An 18868-nucleotide genomic window follows, 5' to 3' on the forward strand; every position below is an offset into this window, starting at 1 on the left:
GAAGAAAGATTCGGGTCCATGGCCTGCTTTCATGCAGCACTGTCAATAGACAAAAGTTCGAACTACTTTTTTTTCATACCAAAATTTTTTGCTATTTGCAATGTATAAAATAATAATAATCCCCGTTCGCGAGAATAACTTTTTTTTGCAAACTGCATTCAAAAATATAATCATTCTTTTAATTTTTATGAATATTTAAACTATTTATGGGACACCCTGTACATGGGAGATTGAGTCTGCGTTTTGAATCTGAAGCTTGAATCTCATTAACCTATAGTTTCTGTAAATCTGTTTAAAATATTTTGCTACACAAGATATATTTCAATAGCATTTGAAAAAACAAGATATCAATGACAGAAGATAGCACATGCCTCAGCGAATTTTGATTTATATTCATACACTGCTCAAAACAATTAGGGGAGCACATGGTTTTAACAAAATTACACAAAGATGTATACCGATAAGTAACATAAAATGAATCATCCATAATTTAAAGCCTAGCAGGAAACAGAAGAAGAAAACTTCATATGCAAATCAAAGTTCATGACGTCGAAAACCAGAAAAAGGAGATAAGGGCAGAAATCGGGATGTTGCAGAAACGTCTGTTTTACTGCCGTAACTGTGAAATTCGATTGCGCAGTATTTCATTTTGAGACAAGGTGACTTGAGGATGTCTCAACAACGTGATTTACCGGAATCCATGGCATGACATGTTATAGGCTGACTGGAATCTGGGCAAACACAACGTAGTGTCGCAGACGCTGTTGGAGTCGCCAGAAGTGTTGTTGCAAGGCTGTGGAATCGATTCCAAGAAACAGGAAATGTTAGACGTCGATCAGGGCAAGATCGGCCACACGCCACTACAGCAACTGATGACCGGTATATACGGTTAACAGCCCGTCGAAACAGCACAGAGAATGCTACGCAGCTGCAAAGACGGTTGCTCTTGGCAACAGGACGAAGGGTGTCCAGCCAAACAGTACGTAATCGGCTTCATGAGGGAGGGCTCTATGCACGTAGGCCAATGGTCTGCATTCCGTTGACCCCACGCTACCGTGCAGCCCGAAGAAGATGGGCTGCTGAACATCGAGATTGGGAGCAACATGATTGGAGCCAAGTGCTGTTTACAGACGAGTCCCGATTCAGTCTGGAGTGTGACACCCGACGTGTTCTGGTATGGAGGGACAGGGGCACTCGAAATAACCCCGCATTCGTTCGTGAAAGGTCACAATACAGACGAGCTGGTTGGATGGTATGGGGTGGAATCAGCATAGGCGGACGTACGGACCTGCATATCATTTGGAATGGCACTTTGACGGCCCGAAGGTATGCAGACGAGATACTGCGACCTCATGTCATCCCTTAAGCTGGAGCCATTGGAGATTCCTTTGTTTTCCAGGATGATAATGCCCGACCGCACAGAGCTCGTCTGGTGGAGAACATGCTTGAAGCTGAAACAATACAGCGTATGGAATGGCCAGCGTGCTTTCCTGACTTGAATCCAATCGAGCATGTTTGGGACATGTTTGGAAATGTTGTTCATGTTTGGGACATGCTCGGACGACGCATTGCTGCGCGACCAAGGCCACCTGTTACTGTCCGAGACTTGCAGATTGCACTTCTTGAGGAATGGAACAGTATTCCCCAAAGTCTGATCGATAACCTCATCGCATCCATGGCAAACAGGTGTGCAGCAGTCTTAGCTGTTCGAGGAGACCACACGCCCTATTAAAACTCATGCATCGTGTCAAAACAGTACCTTTTTTTATCGTTTACATGTAACCAAATTGTTGCCCTAAATCATCTTTTCATGTTTTTTCCATATTTTCAAAGAATTAAAGCTTAATTCGAAAATTTTTTACGTCTTTTTTCTGTATTGCGCATTGACACGCGTGTACTATCCATTGTATGCCAATACGTGGCTGTCTCGCACGGTTTTCTTCACTTTTTTGCTTGCTCCCCTAATTGTTTTCAGCAGTGTACATCAAAAATGTTGTTCAAAAGAGCATAATCATCTTGTTGTGGCGATATAGTAGGGCCTTAACCGAGCTCCTTCCAGCCGAAGCCTAGGGTCAGACAGAGAAAGGTCAAGTGTAACTAGTCACAAATACCTTTCATTGCCATAGCCTGACAAAAATAATTGTAGGAAACAATTCAAACTGGCAATAAGAAGGTATTTTTTTAATAATGCTTATAATAACCATCAAAGTTCAGGTGTCGGCCAACATTATTGTATAAATAAAGTTTTGAAACCCATTCCCTACAATTGATAAAGGTTCTACTATAATCATAATAGAAAGGAAAAACGGAATCAATCACGAAATGGACATTTTACACACACATACTAAGGCTGGCGTGAATTAACTTTAATGCACACACACAAAAACACATGATTACAAGCTTCAGTGTGAAGTATCATAAATAGTGAATTTTTTTTTCTCTTTGCCATTATTTCTTACAACGCGATAGCAAAAAAAAAAGTCCAATGCGTTGGCAATGAATGCAGTGTTGCCAATCTTATTTCCCATTTCTTTGTCATCGATCAGGCTGGACTAGTTTCTTTTTTTCTTCTTTTAGGCATAAAAAACTATTCGCACCACACAGTGGCACTTAATCATTTGCAATGGAAAGCTGAGCAAAACCAACTAGGGTTTTATCATCAGGAACTTCGCTTGGGTTGGACCCTGGATTCTTTGAGACAACGAGAAAGACAAGTTAGAAGCTAAATAAAGATTAAGCATGCTATTCTTTTTCACACACGCGATCAGTTAAAAAAAATGCAACATTAACATATGCATGAGAGATAGATTTAAAATTGCACTCACATTGTTGAAGTCAAATGTGCATGAATAAAATACAGTCGAATACCGTTATAGCGAAATTCTCATTGTAACAAACACTTTTCTAATCCTCCAGATAAGTTTACATAAGAACAATGCAAAAACATGGAATTCCTTTATAACAAAATTTCATTTTAACGAAGCGATTTCTCAGGTCTCTTGGAGTTCGCTATAACAGGATTCGACTGTACAACACAACAGATATACAATGTGAATGCTCGAGTCCCTTTATCCTGGGGGTATGTAACATTTTCTGATTCTTGATAATGATCATCCATAGGTAAGAATTGATTTGTAAAAAGTGCATAATAATAGTGATCAGACGTGTAGCAAAATTTATAAAACTTAATCAAAATGAACCGATATTTTATCATTATTACTAACTTGTTATGTGCTGTATATAGACTTCAACACTGTTTTCAACTCTCTCACACAACCTTCAGATATCTTTCTGATAAATTAATATATATATAAAGTTGGATGAATTCCTTATTCAGCAATAAAAATGCATCTGTTAAAAATACTTTTAATTTTTTCTAATATAATCGTAAAAGAAAAAAAAAATCGTCCACTAAGAATCGAGATAAGAGGGGGGGGGGGAGACTTAACTACAGAAAGAAAACGATTGTTAGTTAAGAATGTGGTTACAAAATTCACTCTCATTTCTTAACTAAAGATAAATTTGCAGTTAAGAAAATGATTCTTATTAAGAACCAGAAGGTGGTACACCTTCTGGAATAATTCTTGAACCGTTCATCCTAGAGGCATGGCTTTCAATCAGAAAAAGTATCCAAATAACATGTAGATTTACAATACTTCATTCATGTTACAAGGGGTTGTATAGTTATCAAAATAAAGAAACCAATTTTTTATTATGGACATCCTATCTTAAAAAACCCCCAATTAGAAAGTTGTTGCTCTGCCTCTCCAGATACCCCCCCCCCCCCAAAAAAAAAACCTGCCATGTGTAATTTTAAGCACAATGCTCACTTAGATAATTTGAACATAGCTGAAAATGAAGTAAAGAACCACATAAAGTAACAGACAAGCTCATTCTATTCTGTTCTTTTCTTCATTTTCAGCAATTTTTGAATTCAAATATTTCAAAGAACATTACACTTAAAAAAATTGAATTATTATATTATTTTTCATTGTCATTAAGGAGAGACAGAACAATTATTTTCTAATCGGGTTATTTTTTGACGGGGTGTCCTTAGAAAAAGCTAATTTTTAAAATTTCAATAACTATACAACTCCTTGCCATAAGAATTGTGTAGCTTAAATATAAACATGTTATTTGGATACTTTTCCAATTGGAAGTATGCCTGTAATCAATGATTCACAAGTAATTTGCGGCAAAGGGACTTGAGCATTCACCCTGTATATGGTGTGGTTAAACTGTAAGAAAAAATAAACGCCACATTATATCACAAAACATGACCCAAGTATATTGTTTTGCTGCAAGCAACCAACGTGTATGACGTCAGCATAACAATGTGTTCCAAAAAGAGGACTCTTTGAACAACTGTTCAAGGTTTGCTAAAAACTTATCCAACCATAATTATAATTTTTCATGCATAAGTAAATGAATCTAGAGAGGCCTGGTTTGATACATGTATGTAGGGATCCTAATGAGCAGGCTTAAAATTTTTTCTTCCTTATAGAAGGTGTCAGTCACTGGCAGACCACTAATGAGTGAAGAAGTGAAAATGAGTAACCGTTGGTTTTTTGACAAAATGACAGAAAAACTTTAACAAAGCTATTGGAGCATGCATATACTGGAAGGTTTCATGCAACGGACGGCTAACAGTTGGTAAATGACATCACGGTCACCAGATGGCGACATATATGCAGAGAAAGATGTCCTCTCTACTTGTTATATAATACAAGGAGGAAATATTCTATCCATTTCCATAGCTTAGGGGGTAGAGCGCTCGTCCGGTGAACAAGAGACTGGAGGTCGAGTTCCTGTGGAGGCAGAGATGAATTTTCTTCCTAAATCATCATAAGCTCCAGATACAACCAGTCTTCCAAAATTCTTGCATCAACAAGCGGAGAGGCCATCTTTCTCTGCAAATATAAGTTAGTCCTTCTTTGAGAAGACCATAATCAACATTGGTTTGAGATCTCAACCTTCAGGCCGTTACTTCTAACACAGCATGTGTATAAGAGTACATCTACTCTTTTTTTTCAGCTTGCCATATCTTGGCCACAAGATTTCTCCTGAGGTTTAAAACAATGTAATATTTGAATGTTTTCACAAAGCATGTAATCAAAAGTACTGATGTATATAACAAAAATAAGGGTATTGCTTACATTTATAGAATTCGGAACAAAGATAAAAAGATTCTCGGTTGCTGCATCTCTAGATATTACTCAAATCACTGAATAAATTTTTCTACATAGAAATAAATTGTAGCAAATAACCAAACATATGTACAATTAAAAAAATCTACAGAATCATTATTTGTCAGAAAATAATAACTATTTTATGGTGGGAAGAAGTGCAAAAAAAAAACTTACCAAGGCAAATATTAATGTTTTTAGTGGCAGATTGTCGACCAGCTTCTGCAAGTTGGCAGCAACTGTACAAAAGATAAAGAACTATATGTGAGTTCTCAAAGGAAGAAGTCCTTGATTTTTTTCCATCACCTGCATGTCGCCACCTTTAACGCTAGGAAGTGGAAATCGAACAGTGAATTGCATTTTTTTCTATTTTTATTTGTTTAAAATTTCAAACCAATTTAAAAAAAAAATTAAAACTGTTTTGCCAGTTATTTTGGCAGATTCAAGAACATGCACGTCATTCAAAAAACCTCACAGCAAGACTTTTCCTCGAAGCTGATACATCTACCTTCGAAATATCTTCGCCCCAAAAAACTGAAACTCCAATAAATAAAATGTTAATATTTTTGAGAGCAATAAGATTTCAGCGATTAGTTTGAGAGGTAGCGCTTATCCCAAAAGCAAAAAGAAATGACACAGGAAATTTGTATCTAGACAATACATAAACATTCAAGCAGTTCTTACCAGCATCTTAACATAAAAAAATTGGAGAAGTCCTGTTTATAAAATAGTTTGAGCATCCTCAGTTGGATATTTACAGGCGGGTTATAGCCCAGGGTGGAAAATTTGAGAAATGAGTGACCAAGAAAGTTGGTTTAGAATGTAAGAAGGATGGTATATATAAAACCTTAAATCCACTTCTATCAAGGGATCAGGTCAGTGAGCAACCACAAGATTGTGTGAGCACGGGAGTGACCTAAAACAGCGATTTAGAGGGGGGTTGCGAGTATTGCAGTGACTGAAAGAAGAGTGATCTATAAAGCAAGGAATCAAATCAGTGAGCAACAAAAGCGTGACAGTGTGCCAGCTTAAAAGTCACTTATAAAATGGGGAAAATGTCAGTGAGCAAAAAAATTGTGATCTAGAGAATGTGCAAGCATGTGAACGACGAAAAGAGTGAGAGAGAGAGAGAGGAGGATCGTCAGTGAGCAATCAAAATAATGTGCAAGCAATGGAAGTGAACGAAAGAGTGACTTAAAGAGCAAGGAACCTGGTCAATGAGGGATAAAAAGAGTGACCTAGAGTGAGTGTGTAAGCATAGGAGTGATTTATAAAACAGGGTAAGATGTCAGTGAGCAACTAAAAGAGTGACCTAGAGAGTAACCAAGGAAGTGACATAGACAGCATGAAAGCTTGCGAGCAACCAAAAGAGTAACTTAGAAACAAAATTATATTGAGGAAGAAGAGTGGAGAGATAAACAGACTGCAGTGGAAAATTTGAGGAATGGGTGGTCAAGAAAATTAGACTAGAATGGGGGAAGGGTGGCAAAATTGGTATAGTCCACTGGCAGCAAAACCATAAATTTGCCTACGACCACTCGATTTCTGCTTCTAGGGATACCTTAAAGACTGCGTTTACAGCAGAAAGACCCATAATCTGAAAGATCTTCATGCCAGAATAACGGTTATTATTGCTACTGTCCCTCCTCAAATGCTGCAGAGGACACAGCTGGAACTTTACAACTAATTGGATATCATCAGAGCAACAAAAATAGAATATGTGAAAGTGTACAGATTTTTTTTACAAAAGCTTTGAGTAGTTTTTATTTATGTACTTTTCTCATCTTTTCCAACTTCTTGTAGAGAGTAGGAACTGCTCAAAAATAGGGACATTTTAACCGGAGACACTGCATAAGCGGTGATTAAGCAACACATGATATAATCAGATTAATTCTGCCTCACATTGTTTGCAAGATATTGAAGTAATTACCTTCGATATTAGGCAAGACAATGATGAAGAGAGTTATTTCCCAAAAATCTAATATAAAAAATGACTCAGCTACTTATGAAGCTGTTTCTCTCCCCCTCCCCCTTCTTTAAAAAAAGGTTTACCTATGAGTATGACTCTGCATATGTCATGCTTCTATAAACGTTAACATTTTCTGATTTTTAGAAAAAATCAAATAAATGAGAAAAAGTCTTAAATGGAATAGATACCATTAAAACAAAGTAAGCTACCAAACACTACATAATGTACTTTATGGAAAAATTACTTCTTAGGAAAGGAACATATGAGGGAACTTACCTACAATGATATCTTTGCCATCAACTAATCCTGCACCAACTAGTTCTCCCGCTATGCCATCAGCAGTGTCTGTTCAGAAAGGAAAAAAAATTGATTACACAATTTACCAAGATATTAAATAAACTATATTACATTGGTTTACAGAGTCCGTAAAAAAGTGAATCACATTTTGTTTATGACAACAGAAATTCTATGCATGTGAGATCTAAACAGATCAAGACCAACCAATTTCTGTGCAATTTACAGCATGGATAAAATGACAAGCATGCCAAAAACTCTGTATTTTCTGGTATGCTGGAGAAATTGAACACCTTTCTTTCAGAACTTGACTTTCTTCAGTCTGAAGTAATTTTTTTCTTTTCTTTTTTTAAAAATCTGTTTCATAATCCTCTTTAACTGGTAATTTAAGATTCAGCGCTTCTTTACTTAGCTAATCTCCACAATGCAACTTGACTTTAAAAATTTCTTGGAAAAATACTTGCAAAAAGAATGCAACGATGGGTTGATTATAAGAATATCCAGTATCCACCAAATCATTCAGCAATTTTGAAACATTTTACGGTAATCAAAAATGGTAGCCTATTTATATATCTCACACATTTCATTCTGACCTAATGAGTTTGATTTCTCTTTAACAAGGATGGGGGAGTATACAATTGAGTTCAGATTTTTTATTCAAAATTTCGTGATTTTAATGGAAATATTAGTGGCATATGTAAGTACTTGAGCATATTACAGATGTAGCTGTTCAAGAGTTGTCTAAACAGAAAGATGAATTAGAAAAATTCTTAAAAGAAAAAGAGGCCCCATCCAAAAGTTTTTAGATGATGAGCAGAAAGACTCGCCATCCAGTTTTCAGTTGATGATAAAAATGAACCGTACGAATATAAGCTCAAATTTCAATATTTACTCATTTGCAAAAGATATAAACTATGAAGAAATCATGCAATAAATACAGATAATTGATAACAGTAACAAAATGCTTAACAAATGATGGATTACAGTAACAATATGCAATACCGATTACACAAATAAGATGGAAATCAGAGGTACACATAACTTAATATTACGTTTGTGCTACTTTACATTATTAATAATATAAAGTGCATTATTAGTAATATTAATATTAAAGTTTATGCAATGTGGAAAAGTTTTGCCTGAAATTGTCACTTTCATAAAAATTTATTTAAAAAAAATGGAAATAAAAATAAATGCTTGTTTAGTTGTCATAAGAAAGTGATTAACAAGTTAAATTTAATTATTTATTAAGGAAAGAAGCAAATAATAACAGACTGTACATACATGGGCATCTGATCAAGAAACTCAAAATGTCAAAGCTTTATAGTCTTTTAGTAAATAACATGTACATCAGTGAACAATCAGGGAAGGTCATTCCTGCCAGCCTGGCATAAAGATGAATGCTACAAGCAGTTCCTCCTCCACAAATGGAATGGGTATGCACAGCTGATGACTTCTGTGTAAGAGTTAATGAATTTTATGTTCAACAAAAGAGTGTATGTGTAGGTTCGACCATGGATAATTTTATACAGCAGTCTCAAGTCACTGACCAGTCTGGGCCATCTTAGAGAATGTTGCCCCAAGTTTTAGTTGTCCAGGTTATGAAAGATCTCTGAGACTTCTTTTGCAGACACTTCATGAAATGCTTTTGGGGTTTTTCAATTAGTTCAATGTCAACCAATCAAATGAGGGTTCTACACTGGCAATGTATGCTCAAGAATTGGTCAACCAAGTGTTGAAAGCACACATCAGTGTCACATTTCGAATAGCACCTTATTATATAACAAATGGAGTTACTTTTGCCCATGATTTTCCTTAGATAACTGGACATTGAAAGGCACTGGTCTATAACTATGTATAGGTCAGAGTGTATAGTTACTGGTTTTATTACACAGTTATTTAGAAAGAATCAATGTTTGAGATTGTGTTGATCATTATGCTTAATGCAAAATGTTTTATCCTGGGATATACAGGCAATGAATTTTGTTCACTTCATTTCAAAAGCCAATCACATGCCAGTTGAATGTTATAGGTAGACTGAAAATCTTCTAAGCGAACTTAGTAACAAATTTAGGAAAAGTAAATTTAATAAATTGAATACTATCGAAACTTCGTTGCATGTAATATGCCATAAATCCCCAACAGCTATAATTGAAAAACTGGCGTGTCTCAATTTTTCCATCAAAGCCAGACAGTACAGCTTGAAAGTTACACTCAAACATGCTACTAAAATGCTTCGATGCTTAAGCTGGGATTCAATAGCAGACATGTTGAATTGGATATTGATCTGCTACACACACAACTACCAGGCAGCCACTCTGAATTCTTTTCAAATTACTGTACTTACTATAATGATTCTAACCACTGGAATTGAATGTAAAGGAGATAGAGCCACGATGGCCTACTAGCCAAACGTAAAGCTTTTAAAGAAAAATTAATTTTTGAGTATGCATCTGTTGTTAATAGATTGTGAGAATTCGTATGTGTACCACATAACAAAGTTTACCAAAACATAGTAATTTAATATTGCTTTACACCCCCCCCCCCAAAAAGGACAGAGAAAACGGTCCGATTGATATAAATTCATGAAAAAAACCACTTTGCTAGTACAAGAAACAAAGAATTTGCTAATACAATTTTCAATGAAATTACAGTAATCAATTCAAGAAAAAAGAAAGAAATACACAAAGAAAAACATTGGAAAGACTCACCCCTGTCTGGAGCAAATTCGAATCGAATATCATTAAGTTCCTTTTTCTGATTCCTAGAAAAATATGAGATAATAGATTTTATATGCTGCATATAATGTTGAACTAATATCAAATGTGATTAGTAAATAAAAAAACAAACCCACAACAATAGTGGACTCAATTATATAAATACCTTATTCTCAATACTAAGTTGATAATCCTCGTACTTTCCAAGTTATTTTGCTGCAAAAGAAAAAATATACATTAAAATCTTTTAACTTTAAAAATTTGAGGGGGAAAAATTCTATGATAACAAGCAGTTTCATAAAATATGAGCTCAGAACCTATAAATCGAGAGAAATGATTTCAAATTCCAGTGATTACCTGGGAGCTATCTATGCTTAGAGTAGCTTCAGGAACAGTACCAGCCTGCTCTTGACCAACAACTCCAGGAGGTGCAACCCTCGTTTCCACAACAGGCTGTCCTATTTGAGTAGCAGCACCATCTATGACTGGCATGGGCATTGCACTAGCAGTTGCCTGGGAATGTTTCGTACCTATTTCTCCCGCAGCAGTTGTCTCAGGTGAAGGCTGTCGAGGCTCGGACGATCGTGATGTTTCTGAACTAGAAAAATCCTAGAAATGAATGGACACTCAGTTTTTTTCCCCCTTTAAGTTAATTATGACGACTGCAGCAAAATAATTTTTTCTTCACCTAATGCATGTAAACAGAATATAAAAAAATAAATGAATAAAATAACGAAAATTTTCCAATGCATTATGTCAAAGTTCTCAACTGTGGCCCCATGTGCACTCCAGAGGGGCTCGAGAAAAATAAAAAACAACAATAAATTTGAATTAAAAAAAAATTTGAAACTTTGATGAGTAAATAAAAAACAGGCCTACGGGGCTCCGCCATAGAAATTAGACCAGAAAAGGCTCCACGAGTGAAAAAAGGTTGAAAACCACTGCATTACGGCATTAATAACCTACAATCTACTGATGATCAATTATCTCACTTAAATGACCTCAGAAAAAAACCAATAGTGATTTTTAAATTGAGGACACGGTAAATTATCATTGTAAAAACATAAATATTAAATTACAAAATAAAAATTCATGCATTGAACTTTGCAAAGCGTAACAAAGATTTTTTGTATCTAAAAGTTGTTAAGATCAATTTGTGAATGAAAAGAGTACTTTGAAGTATTGACAAAACCATTAAAAAAAGTCCTACCATTAAAAGTCCGGGTTTATTACAAATGAAACATTTTCTCTATGCAATTCTATAAGATATTCTACTTTTAATCTGTTCTCAACTGGCACTCAAAAAACAATGAAAACTTTGGTGAGAAAAATCACAAATAACCAATCACAAAAATTAATCTTTAAAAAAAAAATTGTTTTCATTAGGCATCCAAGGAAATAGTTGACTGCCTAAGACCGGTGTATTTTAATGCGTGGCCTCAGGGACTCGGTAAAATGGCAAATGTGGCTAGCAGTGTGTCAATTGTCGAAGGCTCCTGGTTTAAGATAACAAAGCTAATGAAATTTAAAAAAAAAGAAATTGTGAACAGGAGAAAAACATTTTTCATTTGGTGAATGTTGAAAAAAAGAATTTTCAGTTCATTTTTAGACATATTTCTCAATAACAGAATCATAAATTGTCATTGTTCGGTGTTTATTCATTGAACACAGAAGGTATTAACCTTTTACCAGCCAATGTTCCCAATTGGGAACATACTTTTGATAAATTCAAAAAAAAAATATTTTTCTTTCACGAAAATAGATTATTTTTCCCCATGAACATATAAGGTTCTGAACTTAATTTAGAAAAGACAAAAGTTATTCGATTCAGCTTTTATCATATCAATTTATTAAAATAGTTTTTGTAAACATGCATCTCAATTTTTTTTTAATCATAGAATATTGTCAAGAATGATAAGAAATGCTCAATGAGACAAAAAAAAAAATTTCCGAATTACAGATATCTTTTCCTAGGATTGTTCCCAATTGGGAACATTGGCCACTACTGACTATTCAAAGTGCAATGCAGAGGAGTGGCATTCCAGAAAAAAATTTATTTCTTTTTCCCTCTCTGGTGTGTCTCAAAAGGAGGGAAAAGGATCAAATTTCTCGTTGCGATGTTTACATGCAGCACCCCCCTTTTTTCCGTGGCGACCTTGCCTCCTCCTCCCCCAGCCTTCCCTCTATGTTTTGAGTGATTTTGTTGGTATGTTGGTTTTTCGGTTCTCAGTTGATATCTGGTCTTGTGATTATCTACACCTCTTTTTACCATCTTGTCTGCTATACTAGTAGCTTATTTCGCTGGCTTTTTTTTCTTAGTGTTCATTTCATGCTCTTTACATGGCTAAAATATTCAAAACAGCAGAAGATGATGTTGACTTTTTAATTAGTTTGAGAGATTCTGATATATCAGATCTCTGATGAAGAATTGAAAATGTCAGCTACAGCCTGATGAAAATGAGCGGGTTACAGATGAGGAAGACATAGACGACATGCTTGGCCCGGTAGTTCCTGCAGATGTTTGTGGATATCTAAGTGTTTTAAGATCACCAAGTAGTTCATTTTTCAAAGGATCAAATTTCTCATTGCGATGTTTACATGCAGCACCCCCCTTTTTTCTGTGGCCGACCTTGCCTCCTCCCCCAGCCTTCCCTCTATGTTTTGAGTGATTTTGTTGGTATGTTGGTTTTTCGATTCTCAGTTGATATCTGGTCTTGTGATTATCTACACCTTTTTTTACCATCTTGTCTGTTATACTAGTAGCTTACTTGGCTGGCTTTTTTTCTTAGTGTTCATTTCATGCTCTTTACATAGCTAAAATATTCAAAACAGCAGAGGAAGATGTTGACTTTCTAATTAGTTTGAGAGATTCTGATATATCAGATCTCTGATGAAGAATTCAAAATGTCAGCTACAGCCTGATGAAAATGAGCGGGTAACAGATGAGGATGACATCGATGACATGCTTGGCCCGGTAGTTCCTGCAGATGTTTGTGGATATCTAAGTGTTTTAAGATCACCACGTAGTTCATTTGTGGGTGAATCTGCAGATCCTATCAACATGCCTTCAACATCAAAATTGCCTTCCAAAGATCAGATTAACATCAAGTCAAAAAATTGGAAAACATCATGTGCTAATGTCTCAAGTGTCAAAAGACTAAAATTCATGCAACCAAAGTGAAAAAAAAGTACTGCATTCGACCAAAATATAGGAAGGGAACCTACTGAAGCAATCTGTGATAAGTTTTCTGAGCTAGTGCAAGACGACTCTATTGAAACTTTTATCGCAAGAATATCTCAGTTACTTGGCTGAGATAACAAATATTTATGCCGCACAACATGGATCGAATTTCAAAATTGAGTGGAAAGAAATCACAATAGTTTTTTGGATTGCTTTTGCTAAGTGGGTATCACAGAATACCAAGTGAAAATGATTATTGGGGTATTTCATTATTGGGCTCATTCAAAAAGTAGTCAGCTTACTCATTTGGAGTTCTGGAGAGAAGTAACTATGATTCTTCTGCGACTGCTTCCAAAGAAAGATGGAATAAGACCAAAACCAAAAGTTCATTGCCAACTCGCACTTAGGAAATGTGACGGTCATTACCTCACCAAATCTTCGCAAGGAAGATGTGCACTGTGCAATGCGAATGCTAGACTACAATGCAATGAATGCAAAAAAGTCTGCATTTAGATTGCTTTCCAACTTACCAAGGGATCCATACATAAACCTAAACCCATATGTTTGTATTCTTTTGTAAATTTTAGACTAGCATTTCAGCTCATCATAAGTTCTTTATTATAATCCAGATATACATGCATTTTGAGTATTCTAAGTAATATTCATTCCCCCTCAATTATTCAAAATAAAAAAAACCAAAGCTGACAAAGATTTTTTTTACAAAATTATTTATATCTGCAGCAACTCTTTATTCACCTCTCGCTTAAATTGGATCAACACACACACAAATTTAAAAAAAAAAAAAATTTTTTTGAAGTTTTTCAATTTTTTGGCATGATTCCTGCTGTCTTCTTGTTTCAGTTATACTCAGAAAGAAATTGTTGCAAAATGGGAGTGAATTTCAGGACATTCGAGTCCTGAACATACTAGCTCTTTTATTCATGAAATGAATTTTTTGTCCCATGAAACATTGGGATTTGACACGATGATTGACCATAGTAATTTGTGCTGCTTGCTAACATTTTCTTTTTTGAAAATGGAAACCGCTGTTGGTGGTTGAGAAACACATCTTAAGCTGCACGATGAAGGATATGATCGGGGTTTCCCAATGAAAAGCCAGATGAGGAGCCGATAATTTGAATAAGGAGCTGCGGTTACCACAATCCGATTTTCAGGGACAAAATCGAGAGCAGGAACTTGCTGGAAAAATTCAATACGCATCTAAATTCAATTTCAATCTTCCAAATTTTGTAGAGGACTGAAAACACACTTTCAAAGTTCGAGTAATTTTTCATAAATAGTAAGTTTTTCATATACAATAAAATACCGCTTACAATTTTTTAAAATAATAATATTAATTTTTTTTTAAATACCCCTTAAAATTTTGGAGAAGTGTGAAATTACTCTTCAAAATTATTTTCTCGGATAATTCTAAGTGCAACTATGGAAGATGGGAGGAAGGGGTGGTGCTGAAGTATGAAGGAATAAAACGCTCTCTGGGAAAGAATCGTTTCGTGGCACACGAAAATAATTTTTTTTTTTGTGCCTTGTAAGGTTCAGGAGAAAAGAGTGGGAAGAAGACCTGGGAGAAACAAGAGTCGCGAGAGAGAAAAAAGAGAATGAACTGAGAAATTCGAAAAGTGGGATATAGTGTGAAAGTTTGTACTGAAGAGACATGACGGTTTCGTTGAGGATGTTGGATAATAAATGAAATAAAGTGTTGTTTTCTTCTTTTGGGAGTCTAGAACCCAGTTATTTCGTCTTGAAATCATAGTAGAAGTACAGTCCAGGACCTATGACCGATAAGTTGAGGGAAAGTTTACTTGCCCTTTTCCGAAAGTCTGGGAATTTAATGTGCTGAGCGCCTCACTGTACATACCATAGAAGAAAAATACAGGTATTTCTCGTCTAAGGTACATACAAAGTAGGTATAAAAGTATTTTGAGGAGTTTCCAAGTACACAAAAAAAGAAGAAAAAAAAACAAGCGCTATTTGATGCAGAATATAGCAGCATCATTTTCTGGCAGGAATGATAGTTAGAACTTGTCTAACTTCTTTATTTCAATTTCATTGTCAATTTTTTTCAACAGCACAAAAATCTTCTTTCCCGTTTTCTCCGCATATCAGAAGTAGGTGTGGCCACCGTAGTCCGACCAACCAGGTATCATTATTTCTTAGTTAAAAAACAGAAAAGAAACAGAAAATTATGCTTAGCACCTCACCACAAATTTTTAAGATACTTCATTTAATAAAATATTTAAATTGACTTAATAGACATGTCTGTATTTTGAAGCTCTGTAGACATATTCCAAAAACGGTAGGTTAGGCAGTGTCTGATTATTCTTTGTATAATTATAATACAAATAGTAATTTCAAACCTTAATAACTCCAATAACTTAGTAACTCCTCGTCTTTGAAATCGATTTTAAAGACGTTTTCACATCAACGAATGCTTTTTTAAGTAGTTGTTGGACCCAGTCCAAGTCCAGTTTAGGTCCAATGGGTGTGGATCGACCTCCATTGCACTGTCCATTTCATCAGCGAAGAAATCCACAGCCATACTTGATCCAGCTCCGACAGATGCTGCCAGAGTGTGCTTGTATTGCTTATATTTATGGCAGTACTGCGATTTATTTTGGGCTCAGGTCCGGTGTTTTTGGGGTCCGGTGTTTACTCTTTGTCATTTTGTGTTGTATGAATTCGTGCATGATTTTTCATACTTTGGTTGTACTTTGCACTCATGTATTGCAACATTTTGGAAAAATCCGAAAATGTTCACACTTTTTTAAAATTTACAGCCTTGTATCTTTTTAAGTGTTTATTTAAGATACAAATTGAAACCTCAGAATGAGTTATAGAATGCATACTCTTCTTCAAAACACTTGGTTAACAGTTTCGGAGATATGATTCCATTTATAGACACGTGTCAAATCCAAAAACTCAAAAATCGTTGGTCCACTTTATGTGTGCACAGTTCCTGACATCTTGTGGTTTCTCCAGTTCCTGACGTCAGGCTGCCACAAATATTAAAATGGTACTAGCATAAACTTTCATCTTTTGTCTTTAAAATAAGATCAAGAGGGCAACACTATGTCCATTTTTGGAGTTATTAAGGTTTGAAATTAGTTCCACACAAAAACTGTCGCTCATTTGGAAGTGATTGCTTCTTGACTGCCACCATAGATTTTAGAGATGTTTTCACATCAAAAATGAGTAGGGACAGGCTCATTGTGTTACAGTATACCGTCCGCGTGTTCGGCAGTTTACAAGCCAGTGTTAAATTTTTAGTGTTAAAAAAAAGAGCTTTCGAGTAGTAACAGCACAAACTATTTCTATTTCTTGAAATCAGGAATAGTAGAAAATTAATTTCACACATACGAATGAATCTTTTTTATCCGATTCCGCTTCATCATCCGATGACCATACCCAGTCTCCAGCTTCTGTTCGATGGAGACGGCCACTGGCACCAGGAAGTCGTTTTGCATTTTTCAACTAAAAATACATTGTAAAAAGAAAAGAAAAGAAAAAAAAAAAAAACCTAAATTTCACATTTTTCAGCTTGTGATTCCAAAATATAAGTTTCAGAGACATACAGTATACAGGAAGAAAATATGCCTAGGTACAAAACTCCATGCATAATTGCTTCTTTAGACTTTTTATACATATAAATCATTGGTTATTATAATACACTTTTGCAGTGAACATTTTCATCAATGAGTACTCAGTTACGTCCAATGGTGAATGGGTTTGACTGAACTACTCTGGATGTATAGAAACTGTGGAGAAGAAAACAGAGATTTGAGCACCTCTGAGATTGTAAAAGACAAATACCTTATTTTTAACATGTATAAGGAACCCCCAATTTTTTGGGGTCAAAATTTGGAAAAAAAGTTGAAAAGATATATCTATAAAACAATCCATGTACAAGGAACCCCTCCTATTTTTGGGACTGAATTTTTGGCAAGCAAGCAAGCAAAGAAAAAAAAAAGGGGGGGGGGGGGTGTTCCTTATATCCTTATACACAATAAAATATGGTAATGACTTTTACTACAAAAATTCAACACGAATATTTAACTATGAGATTATTCATCCAGGTGAAGTTAGCATACATCAGTGTTGGTATAATCTTCGCTAGAGACCATGATTTATCTGCTCAGCATAAGGTCAAGTTGAAGCGTGACTTTGATTCAATAGTTATGGCGATTAAGGGTATGGAAACAGTTCTTGTCAGAGAAGACAGTAGTCTTTGATACATGTGAAAGTAGTGATAACAGATTTATTAAACATATTATCAGTGTTACCTTAGCAGCACCGGTGGAACATGAAAAATTTCATCAAAATCTTGTTTTTTTAGAGAGGTTATCTTTTGGGTGATGAAATAAACATGAATAGTTTTTCAATCAATACTTTTTGGATTATGAATGTTGTTTATCCCGTGTTTACCTTATATTTCGTCCTTCTGCTAAAATATGGAACAACTCTTTGCGCACGTAATTAGCTTGAACAGCTGTATGTATGAACCACACCGTGCAATAAATGTATTTTTTATGATGGCGTGCCTTCCACCACATGGGAAGGAGTAATTGAGCTCTATAAAAGTCGGGGGAGAGGGGAAGGAGGAGGAACATAGCACACGAATAATCACTTCTATACAAATTCTTTGTAACTTTACAGTTTTTCTAAAATCTTTAAACGTACCAATGGATATTATTTGCCTGAATGAAAAATATAATTATTTAATAATTCATCTGTTTCTATCCATATTTCAGATAATATAAATGACTACCACTTTTATGCAAATTATAGAACCTACAATATATATGGAGGGGTTTTATTATATATATAAACAAATCAATGAAATCAATACCAAAGAATAACAAACAAAAGCAACATGAAGTCTTCCCAGTAGTGATGAATTATTCACCACTACTAAGAGAATAGTCATTCAAAATACTGACCTTTGCCATGGGGGGAAGGGGGAAATAAAAGCAACATAATTATAGTCCAATGAAAAAAAAATAATAAAAAATCAAAAATTTGATTTTTTAAACACCTCATAGGCATTGGAACCTAGGGGCTCAGAAAACATGAGCCCCCCCCCCTCAAAAACAATTTTCTGATGTGGCCATTCAATGGAATCCCACCGTGCATGCAACCTTGTAGAATGTATATATGGAAGTCGGACAACACTAGAACCCCTTCCTCCATTTTCTTAATATCAGAGCTCATATGGCATTATGAAGAAACATTCTTTCCAAAACAAGTTCTGCAAACTGGACTGCACACTATCACTGTATGATGGCACTCTGTCTATAACAATAAACCTACTTATAATGATATTTTCTTTGGTTCCGGCTGAATTCCTATTCAATAGGAAATAGCGCGAATACTCGAACTGCTACAACAATATCCTGTATATAACAATATTTTTTTCTAGGTCTTGACAGTCTTTATAGACAGATTTTACAGGGTACGGACTTACTATTTGGGGCAGTGATTATATCAGTATGGTTGTGACCAT

General features: G+C 35.3%; 1 protein-coding gene across 14 annotated transcripts in view; it reads right to left on the reverse strand.

The window, feature by feature from the left end:
* Window positions 1-2345: 2345 nt before the first annotated feature.
* Window positions 2346-18868, reverse strand: part of fray (oxidative stress responsive kinase frayed) — an 85151-nt gene continuing 68628 nt past the window's right edge. For 10 of the 14 annotated variants that reach the window (XM_089245696.1, XM_089245699.1, XM_089245695.1 and 7 more), the window contains 7 exons: window positions 16726-16839; window positions 10524-10775; window positions 10333-10382; window positions 10161-10213; window positions 7432-7500; window positions 5364-5425; window positions 2346-2691 (listed from right to left, as the gene is read on the reverse strand). In XM_089245696.1, the coding sequence (XP_089101822.1) occupies window positions 2611-2691; window positions 5364-5425; window positions 7432-7500; window positions 10161-10213; window positions 10333-10382; window positions 10524-10775; window positions 16726-16839 (681 nt within the window). In that variant the 3' untranslated portion in view covers window positions 2346-2610. Of the gene's footprint in view, window positions 2692-5363; window positions 5515-7431; window positions 7501-10160; window positions 10214-10332; window positions 10383-10523; window positions 10776-16725; window positions 16840-18868 lie in introns of all 14 variants that reach the window. The other 4 variants (XR_016194287.1, XR_016194286.1, XR_016194285.1 and 1 more) reach the window with 1 other exon arrangement.

Source organism: Pholcus phalangioides, unplaced genomic scaffold (assembly GCF_987345545.1).
Source record: "Pholcus phalangioides strain wild (caught in Gottingen) unplaced genomic scaffold, Ppha-v1.0 ptg000016l_1, whole genome shotgun sequence".
Lineage (NCBI taxonomy): Eukaryota > Metazoa > Arthropoda > Arachnida > Araneae > Pholcidae > Pholcus > Pholcus phalangioides.